Source organism: Orycteropus afer, unplaced genomic scaffold, assembly GCF_000298275.1.
Source record: "Orycteropus afer afer isolate SDZICR_OR568_19922 unplaced genomic scaffold, OryAfe1.0 scaffold00362, whole genome shotgun sequence".
Classification (NCBI taxonomy): Eukaryota; Metazoa; Chordata; class Mammalia; order Tubulidentata; family Orycteropodidae; genus Orycteropus; species Orycteropus afer.
In genome coordinates this window covers 2,614,065-2,634,748 of record NW_006921949.1, presented here as the reverse complement: position 1 = coordinate 2,634,748, position 20,684 = coordinate 2,614,065, and the positions used below count along the sequence as shown (strand labels likewise).

At 38.3% G+C, this 20,684-nt stretch overlaps 1 protein-coding gene across 1 annotated transcript in view; it reads left to right on the top strand.

The window, feature by feature from the left end:
- The window catches only part of SGTB (small glutamine rich tetratricopeptide repeat co-chaperone beta), an 88,232-nt gene that overhangs the window by 20,660 nt on the left and 46,888 nt on the right, over positions 1 to 20,684 (top strand). The window contains exons 3-4 of the mRNA XM_007952863.2: positions 3,207 to 3,276; positions 12,304 to 12,403. Of these exons, the coding sequence (XP_007951054.1) occupies positions 3,207 to 3,276; positions 12,304 to 12,403 (170 nt within the window). The remainder of the gene's footprint in view (positions 1 to 3,206; positions 3,277 to 12,303; positions 12,404 to 20,684) is intronic.

Here is a 20,684-nt window from a genome sequence, read left to right as displayed (position 1 = left end):
CAAAGAGATGGAACAACCTAAATACCCATCAACAGAGGAATGGATAACCAAACTGTGGTACATACACATAATGGAATACTATGCAACATTAAAGAATAATGAAGAATACATGAATCATCTCACAATGTGGATGAATTTGGAGGACATTATGCTGAGTGAAATAAGTCAATTGCAGAAGGACAGATATTGTATGAGCCCATTATAAAAAGTCAGGGAAGGGTATACTTAGGGAAGAAAACTCACTTTCCAGGTTACTGAGAATGGGTGGGAAGGGGAGGGAAAATTTCAAACTGGTTGGGGGTCACATGTTGATTTGGGTGAGGGGAGGGATGGTATAGAAAGAGTCTGTGATCAGTATGAAGACATTGGGAAAGGAAGGACATTGAAATGTGCACATGAGATATAGTCAACAGAGGCAAATACTAGTATATACACAATGCTGCATTAGTACTAACACCAAACACCAGGCTACGGATAAATGCATAGACAGGTGAGAAGATCAGGTGGGGGTCAGTGAACAGGAATATATCCTAGACCAAGGGTAGATTTGGCAGTCTTACATATGCACTTGTGCTACAAAATTAGCTACACACATTACAGAAGCAACAGAAGACAGAGTTGTAGTAACCTCTCAGAGACAACCACACCTTGAAAGAGAGAATCATTGGACCTGCCAACTCAGGATCAAAGTCTTGGGGAGCATCATGCTCAATTGGTCCAACACAGTACCTAAAAATCTTGTTCTACAACCTACTTTGGTGGGTAGCAACTGGGTCTTAAAAGCTTTTGAGTGGCCATGTAAGATGCAACTATTGGTCTCTTTTCATCTCAATTGAAGAGTGAAGAAAATCAAAAGCATCTGGAAACAATTAGTCCAAGGATAAGATGGACCACAAGAACTAGATGGTGCCTGGCTACCAATGCCAACCACTCAGAAAGGGATCAAAACTGGAGATTCTGGATAGAGTGGGAGGAAAAATGTGGAAGAAAATTCAAAAATACAAAAATGACCAGAATTACTGGTTGGATAGTGTTCTGGTTACCTAGTGCTGCTCTGACAAGAATATATACCACATTGGGGGATGGCCTTAACAAACAGGAGTTTAGTCTTACAATTTGAAGTCATTAAGTCCAAGTTCAAAGTACCAGGCTCTGGGGGCTGGGTGAAAGCCCCTCAGCCTTGGGCTTCAGCTCTGCCTCCAGTTCCTGGCCCACTGAAGCTAGAGGCTTTTCTTCACTCAGGCAGCTGCTGATTGCTGAGGATGCCAAGCCCAAGGTTGACAAAGAAAAAGGCACAGTTCCAATGTTACCAAACCACATGGCAGGCCATTAATTTAAGTCCATCGTAAGTCCCAAGGTCAGCAGAGCATGGCAGGCTGCTGAACAATGACACGGCTACATGCAGGGTCCAAACATTCTATAAACTCGAGATCATTCTCAAAGCTGCTGCTTATATACAGGAAGCAGACCACATCCCAAAGGCAGTTACTCAGCTGCTTGTGGTAGATCCTACCATGGAGTTGATCGCCCATCTCATCATGGGGAATAACTACCACCAGCTACCCAGTCACTCAACCAGGCCCAGCCAAGTTGACATACAAACATGGCTACCACAATCATCTAGACTGAGGAGTCAGGGAAGGTTTTGAGGAAATAATTAAGTTGCAATGTGAAGCAAATTTAGGTCTTGACTAAGCAAAGGAACCCCAAGACTATGGCCCCAAGTTACTGCCTAGAAATGGGCTTACTCCCATGGATTAGCTCTCAGCCCAACAGTGAGAAGACCTACATATAGAACACCTACTCCAGGTTGATGCACCTACCTGCTCTAAGGAGATGCATGCCTTGGATCAAGTAGCCATGAGATACCAGAGGGGCAGCATTCATATAGAGGGAAAGCTGGGCAGACACGATGCATAGTTAAGAACGGCATGGGGAGGGGTAGTCACAGGAAGAGGAAGGGAGGAGAGTTTGTTATGGTCACAGATGGTAATTGGGGTGTGAAATTAAAAAAAAAAAAAAAAAAAGCACCCCTGAGTGACTATGACATTTTTGACCTGGTGATCTCTTCTTTTGTTATAAAGGTTTATTTGTTTCTGTACTTATCTATTCTATTAGTTTATGTGCAAAAAAAAAAAAAAAAAAAAACTGATTAGAGAAAAACTTTAAAAATGAAGACAAGACTCATATGCTTTATCAGAGATTTTGTGCTTGTGATTATTTGTATAGAATAAGAAAAGAATATTTCCAATGTTAGATCATTAGTTTTATTGAAACTTTACTCAAGACATGGGACATGGTGGATATATTTTAAATACAGTATGTAGGCATGGTGGTTGCAAAATTATGCTTCCTTGAAAATTGTAGCTTATTTATGAACATCAGACACAAGTTTAAAAGCAATGCAATTAAAAGATTTTTCAAAAATGAAAAAAATACATCATGTTACTTGAACCACTGAAGATATTTTTAAACTTTCAATTTAGTTTTCATAAGCACCTTTGGTTTGAACCTTAATAATGCAAAAGAGGTTTGAGGTGATAGTAGGTTCTAAGAAACAGGAACCTTATATTTTTTTGCTTATGGTGAAAATAATATATGCTCATTGGTTTAAAAATTTTGGACAGAGGAAAAGATATAAAGAAGAAACTGATATATTCATTTCCAAACATTATTCTTGTTAACTTTTTGGTGTACGCCTTTCTAGTGTTTGTTTTTTAACCTGTGTGTATGTGTCTGTGTGTACATTTTAAAATAACAGAATCATATTATAAATTTTTTTTAATTGGGCGGGTAACCTGTGATTTATACTTAATAGGGTATTGCTTGGATAGGATATTAAACATTTTGTTTTATATTTTTTCACTAATATAAACAATCTTATGTGCAAACTTTAATCTTTGTATACTGATTTTAGTTTTTTTTTCTTAAAATGGGTTGGTAGGTATAGAGAATGCAATTAAAAAAATATTTGATTCACAGTTGCCCATTCTCTTCCAGAAAGGATCTACATATTCATATTTCTAGTATATGAGGATCTTTCCCCTATTTCTTGCTAACACTAGTATTTAGGTGTTAGGTTTCAGGAATGGAATTACAAATGGTTTACTGTAATGTGGATAATTCAGTATTATTTTATTTATAGTTTTATGAGATGACTCTTTTTGTAAGTAAATGGCAATATATTGATTTTTATTTAATTTCAGAATGACATTCTGCCCCTCTCCAACTTAGTGCCTGAAGATGTGGGAAAAGCTGACCAATTGAAAGATGAAGGTGAATATTTCATGATTACTGTTTTAGTAAAGCTTTTTGAAATTTTGAAAAAAGTTACTCTGTCAATCAGTCAATGTAATTCTGGTTTTCATTGCCAAGATTAGAATTTAGATTATCATAAGTCTGTATGGCACTTTTAAAACAAAAATAAGTATGATGGATAAGAAACCTGGAAATAGAGAATGGCTTGTGGGCAGTACAGGGATGGCTTGCGTTAAGAGAATCAGATCTGTTGTAAGTAAAACTTGCAAAATGAATAACCTAAGAGCCAATAGTAATTTTATTTGCCACTTATATGGTATGATGCCAAATCTTTTGTGGTTAATCAAAGATGGAAAATAATTTTCAGTATTATTTTAATTTTAGTATATTTAGTAATTTTGAATTGTTTGAAATTTGTTAATGTATGCATAGGCCACTTAAGTGTTTATTAGTACATTTGATTACCCTACAATATTGTATTTCAAACAGGTGGCTATTGAAGCATTCTTGGTTTTAACAAATAATTCACTCTTGAGACTCTATATTCAATTTTTCTCAAAATGTCTGTTATATTAAGCTATAGAGAAGAGCCAAGTCGGGTCAAAAGATTTGTACTAAGAATCTGTAAAGCAGAGCCCTTATTTTTAGCTGTGAATCAGAACCGATAAATTCCCCTTCCTATAGGCAGAGAGTTGTTATGGAATATGCTATGTTCACAAATTATATTTAGAACCATATACTGGCCTTTTTGTTCATTCATACCCTCAAGAAGGTGGTTGAGATTTTGTTTTCATTTTTAAGTGACTTGGTACCTAAAAAGAGCTCTGAGGGTGCAGTGGTTAAGGCATTCGGCTGCTAAGCAAAAGGTCAGCAGTTCAGACCTACCAGCTCCTCCAAGGAAGAAAGATTTATAGCCTTGGAAACCCTATGGGGCAGTTCTGCTTTGTTTTATAGGATTGCTTAGCCACTCCTCAGAGGGAAGTTTGGGCAATCTACTTCCTTAGTGATACTGCCTCAGAAACCCAAAGAGGGGTTGCTATGAGTCGGATCTGACTCCATGGGAGTGATTTGGTTTTTTTCTCTATGAGTCAGAAAGCAGACAGGGCCTGTAGCTGGAACACGTAAGGCAGGGAGAGCCCCCAGGCGGCAGGAAGCAGTGGCAGACAGGGCCAGCAGGAACAGGTAGGGGGAAGCTCAGGAAGTGAGCATAGCAGTTGGAATAGCTAAGGGAGATGAAATTGTCTGTCGGTTTGTCATACTGTGATGGCTTGTTTGTTGCTGTGAGATTGGAGGCTGTGCCAGCAGGGGAGCCCATGGTGGACCAGTTTCGGTGGAGCTTCCAGACTGAGACAGACTCAGAAGAAGGAAGAGGCCATCTACTTCTCAAAGAATTGACCTGGGAAAACCTTATGAATAGTAGTGAAACACTGTCTGATATATTACTGGAAAATTTTATGAATAGCTGTGAAACACTGTCCAATACATTGCCAGAAGATGAGCCCCTCAGGTCAGAAGGCATTCAGAATATGACGACTGGGAAAGAGCTGCCTCATCTGAGTAGAGCCTACCTTAATGATGTGGATAAAATAGAGCTTTTGGGATCTCCGTTTGCTGAAGTGGCACAACTCAGTATGAACAGCTGCAAACGTCCATTGATAATTGGAACATGGAATGTATGAAGTATGAATCTAGGAAAATTAGAAGTTGTCAAAAATGAAATGGAATGCATAAATATTGATATCCTAGGCATTCGTGAGCTGAAAGGGACCAGTTTTGGCCATTTTGAATCAGACAGCCATATGTTCTACTATGCTGGCAATAATATACAAATTGAAGAGGAATGGTGTAGCATTCATTGTCGCAAAGAATCTTTCAAGATCTGTCCTGAAGTACAATGCTGTCAGTAATAGAATAATATGCCTGCAAGGGAAGCCAGTTACTACTACTGTTATTCAAATTTATGCACTAACCACCAAAGCCAAAGATGAAGAAATAGAAGATTTTTACCAACTTGTGCAGTCTGAAATTGATGAAACACGTAATGAAGATGTGCTGATTATCACTAGTGATTGGAATGCAAAAGTTGGAAACAAAGAAGAATCACTGGTAGTTGGAAAATTTGGCCTTGGAGATACAAATAACACTGGAGATTGCATGATAGAATTTTGCAAGACCAATGACTTATTCATTGCAAATACTTTTTTTCAGCAACACAAATGGTGGATGTACATGTGGACTTTGCCATATTGATTACACAGGAATCAGATTGACTACATCTGTGGCAAGAGGTGATGGAGAAGCTCGATATCTTCAGCCAAAACAAGGCCAGGAGCTGATTGTGGAACAGGCCATCAACTACTCATATGCAAGTTCAAACTGAAGTTGAAGACAATTAAAACAAGTCCACAAGAGCCAAAATATGACCTTGAATATATCCTTCCTGAATTTAGAGACCATCTAAAAAATAGATTTGATGCATTGAACACCAATGACCGAAAACCAGAGGAATTGTGGGGTGACATCAAGAGCATCATCCATGAAGAAAGCAAAAGGTCATTTAAAAGACAGGGAAGGAAGAAAAGAAAATGATGTCAGAAGAGACTCTGAAACTTGGCCTTGAATGGAGAGTAGCAAAAGCAAATGGAAGAAATGACAAGATAAAAGAGTTAAACAGAAGATTTCAAAGAACAGCTCAAGAAGACAAAGTGAATTGTTATCATGAAATGTGCAAAGACATGGAGTTGGAAAGCCAAAAGGAAAGAACACGCTTGGCATTTCTCAAGCTGAAAGAACTGAAGAAAAAATTTAAGCCTCAAGTTGCAATACTGAAAGATTCTATGGGCAATATATTGAATGATGCAGGAAACATCAAAAGAAGATGGAAGGAATACACAGAGTCACTGTACCAAAAAGAATTGGTCAGTGTTCATCCATTTTAGGAGGTAGCATATGATCAAGAACTAATGGTATTGAAGGAAGAAGTCAAAGCTGCACTGATGGAAGTGATGAAAAACAGGCTCCAGGAATTGAAGGGATACCCATTGAGATGTTTCAACAAACGGATCCCCCACTGAAGGCACTAACTGGATTATGCCAAGAGATTTGGACGAAAGCTTCCTGGCAACTGACTGGAAGAGATCCATATGTGTACCCATTCCAAAGAAAGGTGATCCCACAGAATGTGGTAATTATCGAACAATATCATTAATATCACATGCAAGTAAAATCTTACTGAAGATAATTCAAAAACGGTTACAACAGTATATTGATAGAGAACTTCAGGAAATGCAAGCTGGATTCAGAGGAGGATGTAGAACGAGAGATATCATTGCTGATGTCAGATAGATCTTGGCTGAAAACAAAGAATACTGGAAAGATGTTTACCTGTATTTTATTGACTATGTAAAGGCATTTTACTATGTGCATCATAACAAATTATGGATAACATTGAGAAGAATGGGAATTCCAGAACACTTAGTTGTGCTCATGAGGAACTTGTAAATAGACCAGGAGGCTTTTGTTTGAACAGAACAAGGGTACACTGTGTGGTTTAAAATCAAGAAGGGAGTGTGTCAGGGTGTATCGTTTCACCATATTTATTCAATTTGTATGCTCTGGTAGCATAGTGGCTAAGACACCTGCCTGCTAACCAGACGGCTGGCGGTTCAAACCTACCAGCCACTCCTCGGAAGGAAGGTTGGGCAATCCTACTTCCGTAGTGATACTGCCTCGGAAACCCAAGGAGGGGTTGCTATGAGCGGGGCCGACTCGACGGCACATAACAACAACAACATGAAGAAGAACATGGCCTCAAGATTGGAGGAAGACTCATTGACAACCTGTGCTATGCAGATGACACAACTTTGCTTGCTGAAAGTGAGGATGACTTGGAATACTTACTGATGAAGATTGAAGACTACAGTCTGCAATGTGGATTACACCTCAATATAAAGAAGACAAAAATCCTCACAACAGGACCAATAAGCAGCATCACGATGGGTAGAGAAAAGATTGAAGTTGTCAGACTTTGTATGACTTGATTCTACAATCAACACCAGTGGAAGCAGCAGTCAAGACATCAGACGTCATATAGCCTTGGGCAAATCTGCTGCAGAGGACCTCTTTCAAGTGCTGAAGAGCAAAGATATTTCCTTTAAGACTAAGGTGCGCCTGACACAGGCCGTGGTGTTTTCATTCACCTAATATGCATGTGAGAACTGGACAATGAAAAAGGAAGACTGAAGAAGAGTTGATGCTTTTGAGTGGTGGTGTTGGCGAAGAATGCTAAAAGTACCATGGACTGCTAAAAGAACTAACAAATCTATGCTGGAAGAAGTGCAACTGGAATGCTCCTTGGATGCAAGAACAGCCAGACTTCATCTCACCTACTTTGGTCATGTTGTCAGAAGGGGGGACCATTCCCTGGAGAAGGGTATCATGCTTGGTAAAGTGGAGGGACAATGAAAAAGGGGAAGGCCCTCAACAAGATAGATTGACACAGTGGCTGCAACGATGGGCTCAGGTATAGCAAAGATTGTGGGGCTGGCCTAAGACCAGGCAGTGTTTCGTTCTGCTGTACATGAGGTCACTGTGAGTCAGAGACAACTCAACGGCACCTCACAACAACATGAGTCAGAATCAACTCAATGACAGTGGGTTTGGTTTTTGGTGTCTAAAAAAGGTAGATAGGGAAAAGAATACGTTTTCCATGGGCTGGTCATCTCTTTGGGTCATTAATCATACAACTATATTATCATTTTTAATGACTGTAGTATTCCATGGTATTGTTAAACCATGATTTACTTACTCAGACATAATAATTTTATAATCCAAAGTAACACTGTATTCAATATCTTTGTGTAGCTATCTTTTCATTATGGTATGCTTATCTTCTTCAGATTACATTAGAAAGCACTGTGTTTCCAATAAACTGGTTTTACTTTTCAGTTTTTTTATTTCCTTTCAGACATGGTGACACAGTTACTAAATGCTTGGCTGCTAACAGAAAGGTCAGCAGTTTGAACCTAGCAGCTGCTCTATCAGAGAAAAATGTAGCAGTCTGCTCCCCTAATGATTATAGCTTTAGAAACCCTATGAGGCAGTTCTCCTCTGCCCTACAGAGTCACTCTGAGTTGAAACTGACTTGATGGCAATAGATTTAGTTTTTGGTTTCAGTACGGTGAGTTAAAAGCTTAGAATATTATGACTTAAATTACATGCAAAATAAAGCAATAACCAGATCCTCAGTGTCAGTTGAGTTATACTATTCCCTCCCAAAATAAATTTGGCTTTAAATTATACAGATACAAATGAATTTTTCATTTGTTTCTAACTGAAATTATTTTTTTTCCTGCCAGATTTTTGTGGTATGTGAAATTCTTCTGTGATATAGTATTATTCTCTATCATTTTCCTTCTACAGCTTTCTTGGTTTAGCTCTAGTAATAATGATGAATAAATGGCAAATTAAGATACTGTTTTTGTCTATCATGCTTATTCCCTCTGAATTAAAAACATCGGAAGATTGCATTCCTTAAAGAGTTTGCTTTGACAATAATTAGTGTAAGACAAGTTAGAGGGACAAGCTGAAACTCTTACTGTGATTGTAATACAGGTAGACTGAATTACTGCCTTTGCCTTTAACCAAAAACTGTTAGTCTTTAGTTTTTAGTAAGACTTGTCACATGTAAGACATATTACATCTAAGATTGTCATTTTATACAGGTTTTGCTATTTGTGTGCAAAAAAAAAAAAATGGCCATGGCATATTGTCAAGCATAGGGTTATCCCAGGCTGCATGTTGCACATGCATACCTCAGAGATGTTGCAAGTTTGGTTCCCTACCACCACAATAAAGTGAATATCACAATAAAGTGAGTCACGTGAAGTTTTTGTCTTCCCAGTGCATATAAAAGTTATGTTTACATTATGCTGTATTGTACTACATGTGCAATACCATTATGAGAAAATTTGAAGTACTGCAAGAATTACCAGAATGTGACACAGGGACACAATGTGAGCTCATGCTGTTGGAAAAATGGCGCCAATGGACTTGCTTGATCCAGGGTTGCCACAAACCTTCAATTTGTAAAAAATGCAGTATCTGTGGAGCACAATTAAAAAAAGAAATGAAGTACAATAAAACAGGGTATGCCTGAGTACTTACCTGACTGTGTAAGCAAGGCTTGTGGCCTGAATACCTTTCTGGAAGATTGCTTTAAATTATTTTGGTGTGCTTTGCTTCTGAAGCACTACAATAAGATCAGAAGAAATAAAGTAGAGTTCATTGGTATCATTACCTGGCAGGAAGAGCTGTACCTAAGGTGTGGAAGGTATGGCATGTGCCCTGGGCACAACTTGAAGGAGGGATGCCACTGAGCAGTTTTTGTTAACCCGATAGGGCCAAAGTCCTTCCTCAAGCATGGTAGGTACCCAGAAGCTAGTAGCAAATCGAGGACAGAAAGGGACATTAGCAGCTGGGTGCATATCCTAAGAGGTTCCAGACAAGGCATGGAATGAAATTCTGAGGTGCCACAAATATGGAAGATGCCTGACTGAGGCAGCCAGACAGGAACAGGGAAGGCTACTTACTATTAATGTCTGCTCATCTTGAAATAGGGGGATGAGGATGGCGCAATTTAGAGATTGCCCCTGGGCTTTGAATTGGGAAGGGAGCACAATTTAGAGATTGCCCAGTGCTGGTTACCCTCCCTGCACACCTGCTGACAGGTCACAGAAATATAGGGTTCTCATAGAGATGACATGGGAATTAAAGGAAACAGTTTGATAGGAAGCACCATGTAATTAGAAAGGGCTATATTCATGCTTAGCTGTTATACTTACGTCCTTTCTTCACAACTTTTATTTGTATCCTGAATTTTTATGTATTGCATATTTTGTGACTTGAAATTTTATCATTAACTTATAGTTTGTGTATATGTAATATCTGTAGATGTATACATGCATTGTAGTATGTGTGTATGTAGTATGTGTATGTGTTTATACATATATATTGAGATAGTTTACAGTAAAATATATATCATGTATTTTTAATAATAATGATAAATGCCATTCCAAGACTAAAATACCTAATGACAAAAAAACCCCAATAAACACTCAAATTAAAATCTATTACATGGAAGAAGCAAATCTGTTTCACTACCTGGGCTAATATAATTAACTTCTTTGCTTAATCATACAAATGATGTTATCCTCCCAGCTTTCTTCCAAAACCAAACCAAATTCACTGCCATTGAGTCAACCCCTACTCACAGTGACTCTCAGCTTCCTTAGAGGCTTCTTTTTTGAGGGGGTGGTGGAGTGGTGGGGTGGTGAGAGGGAATCCAAATTATTTTTATTTAACTTATTGTAGAACAATTTCATCACCCCAAAAGAAATCCTATGTTCATTAGCAGTCATTCTTTATATTTATTTGTGATTCCTAATTTGTAGTAAATTTGTACAATTCTAGGAGCTCTGGTAGGAGGTCTGGTAGCATAGTGCCTAGGGCACTTGACTGCTAACCAGAAGGCTGGCGGTTCAAACCCACCAGCCACTCCTCGGAAGGAAGGTTGGGCATTCCTACTTCTGTAGTGATACTGCCTCGGAAACCCAAGGAGGGGTCGCTATGAGTCGGGGCCGACTCGATGGCAAATGACAACAATAACAACAACACCAGGAGCTCTGTAGTGTAGTGCTTAAGGCATTTGACTGCTAACCAAAAGACTGGTGGTTCAAGCCCACCAGCCACTCCTCGGAAGGAAGATGGGGCAATGTACTTCGGTAGTGATACTGCCTCGGAAACCCAAGGAGGGGTCACTATGAGTTGAGTCCGACTTGACGGCAGTGACTTGAGTTTTTTGTACAATTCTAGATGCTTTTATCTATGTTCCTTTTCTTTCATCTGTTGTTGTTCCCCGTGGACTTACATCCCCTTCACCCCTTTATTAGCTAATGATCTATTAATCTACAAGGCAAATAGGAGAGGTTGGTTTTGAGAAAGCTGGGAGGACTCATCATACTCATTTTGTGATGTAAATCCTTCCTTCTAATCCTAATTTATTGTTGTGAAAGTTTCAATTTTGAACATTCGTTCTTATAAATATGCAGAATGTTTTAATGTAATACAAATGATAGCTTCAGGAAATCCTTTATTTGCTGACCAGCTGTTAACCTAGCTAAGTAATTAGCAGATATAGTTGCTGATTCCCTTACTGAAAATCAGTACTCTCTGGGCTAGTTAAAAAGCCCTGGTGGTGCAATGGTTAAGCAGTCACTTATGAATGGAAAGGTTGGTATCCAACTCACCAGCTGCTCTGACAGGTAAAGAGCTGATGATCTGCTCCTGTAAAGATTTCAGGCTGGGAAACCCTATGTGACAGTTCTGCTCTGTCCTATAAGGTCACTAGGAGTTGGGATTGACTCAGTGGTACCTTTGAACATGGGCTACCTATGGTTTCTGAAATTCTGTCTTTCTGGACATTAATCTTCAAAAACTCCCTTTTAAAAGAATCCATCTCTGGAAGGGAAAAAATATACAAATATTATCTGCTAATTAGCAGTATCAGTTTACCAGCCTAACCCCAGTGGAGTCCTGAGAGCCTGGTTATTCAGCAGGTGTACGTTACGACAAGGAAGGATTGGGGTTGAAGACCATACCCAGACTGAGATGGTGATTGAGAGGGGTGTTGCGTCTAGGAGGAGGGTGGGGAAACTGAAAAAGGAGGAGAGAGATGAAGAAAAGGTGAGAAGAAATTGGATTTTGCCTTGCGATAGTCATAATTGTTGTATTTATTCTCTTTATGAGGCCTGGATCTTATAAGGCATACAAACATTAATTTTTAAGACTGCATTATTGATGAATGCACACTGAAGACTAAGGAAGATCAACTGTATAGTACAATATAAAATTTATCTCCATTATGACTGAAAAATCGTATGCCTGCTCTTTGTGTTATTGTATTTTCTATGATTAAAAATTTATCTGTCAGACTTTAAGTATATTTTCTCTGTATTTTGTATTTACTGTATATATTGATTATTTCAGGCAATAATCACATGAAAGAAGAAAATTATGCTGCTGCAGTGGATTGCTATACCCAGGCACTAGAATTGGATCCAAATAATGCAGTTTATTATTGCAACAGGTAAACTGGTACTGTTGTAGTAAGTTTATTGTTCTTAAATATTTGGATCAATAGCTCTGAAGGAGAGCTGAACTGTAAAATGTATTTATTTAGAAAATTCTGAAAGTTCGGAGAAGTATAAAGAAGGAGGGAAAAATAAACTCCTAAGAATATTTACACGGGAAAATACTTTCCTTCGAAGATCAATCATGGGAGAACAGAAGGGCAGTATTTGCACAAGGAGGTAGGTCAGGTGTGGTAGAAATGCATAGGAAGGAAGGATACAGAGAAGAGGTAACTACAGGGAGAGAGTGGGAAGAGAGCTGTTACAGTGTGGGGAATTGGCAGTCAATGTCATGAAACAAAATGTGTATGAACTACTGTATGGAAAATGAATTTGCTCTGTAAACTTTCACCAAAATCACAATAAAAATAAAAATTTAAAAAAACTCATAAACTTACCCCTTAGAGGCAACTATTATTAACCTTTTGGTATATTTTGTCCCATGTAAATGAAATCAATTTTAGGCTCAGCTTTATTCACTAAGCATATCATAAACACTTCATTATTTCACTTAAATCCTTTATCAAAGTTATTTTAATGGCTATAAATTATTTTACTATTCTTTTTTTTTTAATTTCCATCACTTACCATTAAAACCCCCCCGAAAAAACCGAACTCACTGACATTGAGTTGTTTCTGACTCATAGTGACCCCCATCTTTACAGAAGTAGATCCCCAGTCTTCCTTCTGCAGAGCAGCTGGTGGGTTTGAACCATTGACGTTCTGGTTAACAGTCAAGTGCCTTATCTACTATAGCACATTATACCTACCAAATATGAACTCTGTTATTTTTGAACGATTGGATAGACATGCTTTAATTTGCTTAACTGTTGTCTTACTGATGGACATTGAAGTTCTTTCCCTTAATCCCCCAGTAGTATAAAGCTGTAGTGAACGTCTTTGTTTCTAAATTTTTTTCTGGAATTCACACTTTCTAGATTTTGGATATTTCCTTGGAAATGTACTTAGTAGGGCTAATGGTACAGAATGAAAAGAATTAGTCATGCAGATTGCAAAGTTCCAACTGCTTTGAAAATACTAAGAAAATTAATTCACTCCCCGAGGCGTGTATGAATATATCTATCATACCCTTCTCAGCATCAGGTATTCAAATTACTATTTACTTATAATACTGTTATTTTCATATCAATTGTTCTGACTTATATTTATTTAATTATTGGAGAGTGTGGATATTTTTCAAATGTTGGCTATTTGTAAATTATTGTTTTGTAAGTATTGCAGGGCTTAGCCTGCCTGGCCTAGGATTTATTTCTGTTTCTTTTCGTGCTGAGCTTTTTATAACAGTGGGGCTGCATTTCCCAGGCTCCTTTTTCACTTGGCTTCTGAGTTCAGCTGTGAAGGTAGTGGCAAGAGATTAGAGGGAAGAAGGAAGGGAGAACTCAAGGTATTTCTTCCCCTTTTTTACCTCAGGCCATGTATCTGGCAGAGGCTAAGTCTGGTCTTTACCTCCATCTCCCACTTCCACTGGAGAGACCTGCTATGTTCCCAGCTTTGAAAAAAAAAAAACAAAACTCACTGCCACTGAGTCAATTCCGACTCATAGAGACCCCCTTTGGCTTTCTGAGAAACCTAAATCTTTACAGTAGCAGATACTGGGTTTTTGGACTCTGCCTTTTCTCTGGCCTCAGGTGCAGTAATGGCTTTCTGTCTCTGGATTATTGTACAACACTCTGTTTGGCATCGCAGTTCTTTCACCTGTGTAATTAATTCCTTGCATTAAATTACTCCATTTAAGTATGTTAACTGCTACATGCCCACTAATCTTTCTTTATTTAAATTATTCTTATGTTTTTCAAAATAGAGTATGCATCTAATCTATGCCATTATTATTCAACAGAAATTTTTGCAATGATGGAAATGTTCTGTATCTGTGTTGTCCACATTGGCTATAGAGAGTTTGAAATGTGGCTACTGAAAATGAGGAACTGAAGTTTTAAATGATTTAAAACCAGTTTAAAGTAATTAACTTAATGATTTAAATTTAAATAGCCACATATGGCTAGTCCTACTCTAGTGGACAGCAGATCTGTATTTTAGATACATAATTCTTTTGTTGTAATTGCACATATTATTTTTTGCCTTTTAATACTTTTAATATGCAAAAATATAAAATATTTCTATAGTGAAGTTTATCTTTTCCTTTAAATTTTCTTCCATTGCTTTTCAGCTTAAAGCTCTCTTCATTTATGAACTTGATAAATAACTTCTATTTTCTTAACATTTAAATTTTATCATCTCAAATCTATTTTGTTGAATGATTGGACTATTTTAATCAATCTGAAACTTTTTGTGACAGTGCTAATGAGAATTACCTTTTATAGTAAGTCCTTAAATTTGAAACAGATCAAATTAATTTTGTCTAATTTTTCAGTGAATTACTCACCATTGTCACATTTCATCATATTTAGAATATGAGATAGCCTCCCTCTCTTCATTTTTAGCTGTATCTGACTGTTAGAAATGTCTGTCTTGTATTGACACTGAATTTGTTTTCCTATAGCTTGTATTAGTTGGCTTTATTTTTATTCTTATGGACCATTTTAGAACAAGTATGAGCTTTCTTTTTTATTATAGTACTTTATATATTTGAAGTTTGCTACTATGTTCATTTGAGTTATTTTCTATATGTTAAATGTTTCTTCAGTTATACCTCAGACAGAACAACTTTCACCCCTGCTGCTTCACTGTAAACTTGTTCTAGTTCACCTGCGTATTTTAAATGTAGTTCCCATAAGTTAATATAGTATACTGGCATTGATCTGACCTCAACCGTCTTGTAGAGCTCTCATTTAATCTACTTGTATATAACTTAATTACATATTACCAATTTATGTTGTTGTTGTTATGTGCCGTCAAGTTGGATCCAACTCATAGCGACCCCTCCTTGGGTTTCCGAGGCAGTATCACTACGGAAGTAGATTGCCCCATCTTCCTTCCGAGGAGTGCCTGGTGGGTTTGAACCACTAGCCCTCTGGTTAGCAGTGAAGTGCTTTTGGCACTACGCTACCAGAGCTCCTTACCAATTTATAGCATTGTTCATTTAATTCATATTTTGCTTTTGGTTAATTAAAATTCCTCTGCCTTTTTCATATATTCACTCTATAATGTCATCAATTAACATTGCCAGTAATTTCATTTTACTTGGATTCACAATCAACACCCATTGAAACACAGTTAAGAAATCAAATGATGTATTGCTTTGGGCAAATCTGCTGCAAAGGACCTCTTTTAAGTGTTTAAGAGCAAAGATGTCACTTTGAAGACTATGGTATTTTCAGTAGCTTCATATGCACATGAGAGCTGGACAATGAATAAGGAAGACTGCAGAAGAATTGATGCTTTTGAATTGTACTATTGGCAAAGATTATTGAAGGTACCATGGACTGCTAGAAGAATGAACAAATCTGTCTTGGAGGAAGTATAGCCAGAATGTTCTTTAGAAGCAAGAATAGCCAGACTTTGTCTTTCATACTCTGGTCATGTTGTCAGAAGGGAGCAGTCCCTGGTGAAGGATATTATACTGGGTAAAGGGAAGGGTCAGTGAAAAAGGAGACGACCTTCAAAATGGATTGACAAGCAGTGCTTGTGAGGATGGTGCAGGACCGGGAAGCATTTAGTTCTGTAGTACATAGGGTCGCTGTGAGTCAGAACCAACCCAATGGCACCTGATAAAAACAACAACCATCTTAAAATAAAAAAGAAATGATGTTAGTCTGATAGGGCTTGAATTAGTCCAATGTTATTTTCTTTCTTCTTTTTTGTCCCCAACATTTTATTATAACACTTTTCAAAGTTGGAAGAAGTTTATAGTGAAAACTCATAGTCATACCTAGATTTTGTCATTGATATTTTAGCATATTTGTTACATCACATGCCATCTTTCTGTGCCTCTGTCCGGCCATTATTTCCACTTATTTTTTGATGTATTTAAAATATATTGCAGACATCAAGACACTTTTCCCCTTTAATATGCATATCACTAACTGTTGTTGTTATGTGCCATTGAGTCAGACCTGACTCATAGCGACCCCTCCTTAGGTTTCCAAGGGGTTATCACTACAGAAGTTGATTGACCAACCTTCCTTCTGAGGAGTGGCTGGTGGGTTTGAACCACCAGGCTTCTGGTTAGCAATCAAATGCCTTAGGCACTACACTACCATTTGTTTTATACTCTTTTTCTTTTGAGGTAAAATTTATATGGAATAAAATGTAGAAATCTTGAGTTTTGACAGATACATGCACCTGTGTAACCAAACCTCTGTCAACATATAGAAAATTATCATCAGCCCGAGAGTTCCCTCATGCCCCTTAACAGTAAGTTACCTCCTACCCTTCACAGAGGCAGTCACTGTTTTGTTTTTCCCCACCATAAATTAGATCTATCTGTTCTAGAATTTCATGTGATAGAAATCATACAGTGAGTACTCTTGTGGAAGACCTTGTTTTCTTCAACATAATATTTTTGAAGTTGCAAGTTTGGGGCTTCCTAAAAGTACCCTCACATTTGATAAGTCATTAGAAGTACTCACAGAACTCACTGAAAGCTATTTTATATGTAGTTATGGTTTATTTCAGGGAAAGCATACAGATCAAAACCAGCCAAGGAAAGAAGTGCATAGGCCAAAGGCCAGGAGGATTCTAAATGCAGAGTTTTATATAAGCATGATTGATTGATTGATTGATTTCCTACATGCTTGATTTCAGTCTTCAGGTTAGCTGAAGTCCTCACCCTACATCATATTGTTGGTCTTTTTGTCATGGTAAGTCTATATCCCAAATGTATATGTATGTGGCCAGCCTCTGTCCTAAATCCCATGTTAAGAGTATCTAGTATGACAGTACATCTTCAGGCAAACAAAGCCAGTCCTATTAGGCATAAAGTTCCAGAGAGTACTTCCCAGAAGCCCAGTACAAAGGCCAGAACTTAATTTTGGGCAAATTCTATATTACATATTCAACTATATTATTGTATGTATCAGTAGTTATTCCTTTTTATTGCTCAGTAGCATTCAGTTGTTTGAATAGGCCACAGTTTGCGTAGCCATTTTCTTGTCGATGGATACGTGCACAGGTTCCAGTTTTTGGCTATTATGAATAAAGCTGCTATGAACAGTCTTGCATAAATGTTTTTGTGAACATATTCATTTCCTTCTTTTGAGTAAATATGTGTAAATGGAACAGCTGGGACTATAAGTGTTATGGTTACCTCTAGTGCTGCTCTGACAGGAAAATACCACAAAGGAGTGGCTTTAACAAACAGGGATTTACTCTCTTGCAGTTTAGGAGGCCAGAAGTCTGAGTTCAAAGTGCCAGGCACTCAGGGCTGGCTGAAAGCCCCTCAACCTTGGACTTCAGCTCTGCCTCTTGCACCCAGCCCACTGAAGCTAGAGGCTTTTCTTAACTCAGGCAGCTGCTGGTTGAGGCTGGCAAACCCAAGGTCAACAACAACAAAAAAAGGACCAGTCTCAAGATTGGGAGCTCTGGTACTGTAGTGCCTAATGCACTTGACTGCTAACCAAAAGGCTGGCGGTTCAAACCCACCAGCCACTCCTTGGAAGGAAGGCTGGGCAATCTACTTCTGTTGTGATACTGCCTCAGAAACCCAAGGAGGGGTCGCTATGAGTCAGGTCCGACTTGATGGCACACAGCAACAACAACAACAGTCTCAAGATTATCAAGCAACATGGCAGGTCACTAGTTCAAGTCCAGAAAAAGTCCCAAGATGGGCAGGGCATGGCAGGCTGCTGAATGAAGACTAGGCTACATGGAGGGTCCCGGCAAGCCAAAAAGCTGCTGAGACCCTTCTCAAAACTTTTCATTATGTACTGGAAGCAGACTGCATCCCTAAGGCAGCTGCTCCAGTAGATTGCAACATGGAGTTGATTACCAGTCTCATCATGGGGAATAACTACATCCAGCTGCCCAGCCATACATACCATAATAGGGTAGGTGTTCTGGTTACCTAGTGCCACTCTGACCAGAATAAACCACAGATGGGATGGCCTTAACAAACAGGAGTTTATTTTTATAATTTGGAGGCTTTAAGTCCAAGTTCAAAGTGCCAGGCTCTAGGGGCTGGGTGAAAGCCTCTCAACCTTGGGGTCCAGCTCTGCCTCCTGCTCCCGGCCCACTGGAGCTAGAGTTGTTTCTTCACTCAGCCGCTGGCTGCTGAGGCTGAGAAGCCCCAATGTTAACAAGTAAAAAGGCACAGTCCCGATGTTAGCAAACCACGTGGCAGGCCATTAACTTAAGTCCATTGTAAATCCCAAGGTCGGCAGAGCATAGCTGGCTGCTGAGCAACGACACAGCTACATGCAGGGTCCAAGCATGCCATAGGCTAGAGACCATTCCCAAAGCTGCTTCTTATATATGGGAAGCAAACCGCATACCCAAAGCAGCTACTCAGCTGCTTGTGATGGATCCCACCATGGAGGTGATTGCCAGTCTCATCATGGGGAATAACTACCACCAGCTGCCCAGCTATTCAACCAGGCCCAGCCAAGTTGACACACAAACATAACTACCACAGTAGGTTTATTTTTAGTTTTTATAAGAAACAGCAAGGCTGTTTTCCAAAGTGGTGGTTCCATTTTAAATTCTCACCAATTATGCAAGAGAATTCCATTTGCTCCATATCCTTGCCAACATGTGACATTTTCCATCTTTGTAATTTTAGCCAGTCTAAGTGATTGCTACATGGTATCTCATTGTGATTTTAATTTACATTTCACCAGTGACTAATATGTTCAGGACTGTTTCACATGTCTATTGGCCATTTTTATATCTTCTATTATGAAGTTTCTGTTAAAATTTTTTGGTCATTTTAAAATTGGATTGCTTATCTTTGTATAGTTAATTTGTAGATGTTCTTTATACAGTTTAAATATCAGTCTTGTCACATATATTTTGTGAATATTTTCTTCCAGTTTATGATTTTACTATTTATTTCCTTAATGATAATCTTTGTGAGCACATTTTTTATTTTGATGAAGTCTCATTTACCAATTTTTTCTTTCATGATCAGTACATTCTGTTACCTGAGAGACCTTGACTATTCCTTAAGGCACATAGATACGATCCTTCATTTTCCTCTAAAGCTCAGATTGCCTGAGGTTATTTTAAGTTTTAGGTCTGTGATCCATCTCCAGTTAGTTTTGATATGGTGAGAGGTAGGATTATATCCCCCCTCCCCATATGGACATCTATTTATTCCAGCAGCATTTGTTAAAAGGATATTTCTTTTCCCACTGGATTGTTTTGCTCCTTTTGTTAAAAATCAACTGACTGTGTATGTGTAGCTCTATTTTCTAGATTGAAAGCGTTGAACACCAATGACCAAATACCAGAGAAGTTTTGGGATAACATCAAGAACATCATAAATGAAGAAAGTAAAAGGTCATTAAAAAGACAGGAAAGAGGTCTTTTCCATTTCACAGGAAAGACCCATTCCTGCCCCTTTGGGAACATCCTGTGCTTAATAAAGGATTATGTACTTGTGTTTAAAAAAAAAAAAAAAAAAGACAGGAAAGGAAGAAAAGACCAAAATGAATGTCAGAAGAGACTCTGAAACTTGCTCTTGAATGGAAAGTAACTAAAGCGAATGGAAGAAATGATGAAATAAAAGACCTGAATAGAAGATTTCGAAGGGCAGCTCAAGGGGACAAAGTGAAGTATTATAGTTGAATGTGTGAAGACCTGAAATTAGAAAACTAAAAGGGAAGAACATGCTTGGCATTTCTGAAGCTGAAAGAACTGAAGGAAAAATTCAAGCCTCAAATTCCAATATTGAAGGATTCTATGGGCAAAATATTCAGCAAAGTATCAAAGAAGATGGAAGGAATACAAAGAGGCACTGTACGAAAAATAATCAGTTGACATTCAACCGTTTGAGGAGGTAGCATATGATCAAGAACCAATAGTATTGAAGGAAGAAGTCCAAGCTGCACTAAAAGAATTGGGGAAAAACAATGCTTGAAGAATTGACAGAATACCCATTGAGATATTTCAACAAACATATGCAGCCCTGGAGACACTCATTCATTTATGCCAAGTAATTTAAAAGACAGCTACCTGGTCAACTGACTTGAAGACATCCATATTCATGCTCATTCCAAATAAAGGTGATCCCACAGAGTATGGAAATTATCAAACAGTATTGTTAATAGCACATGCAAGGCATTTGATTGCTAACCAGAAGGCTGGTGGTTCAAACCCCCC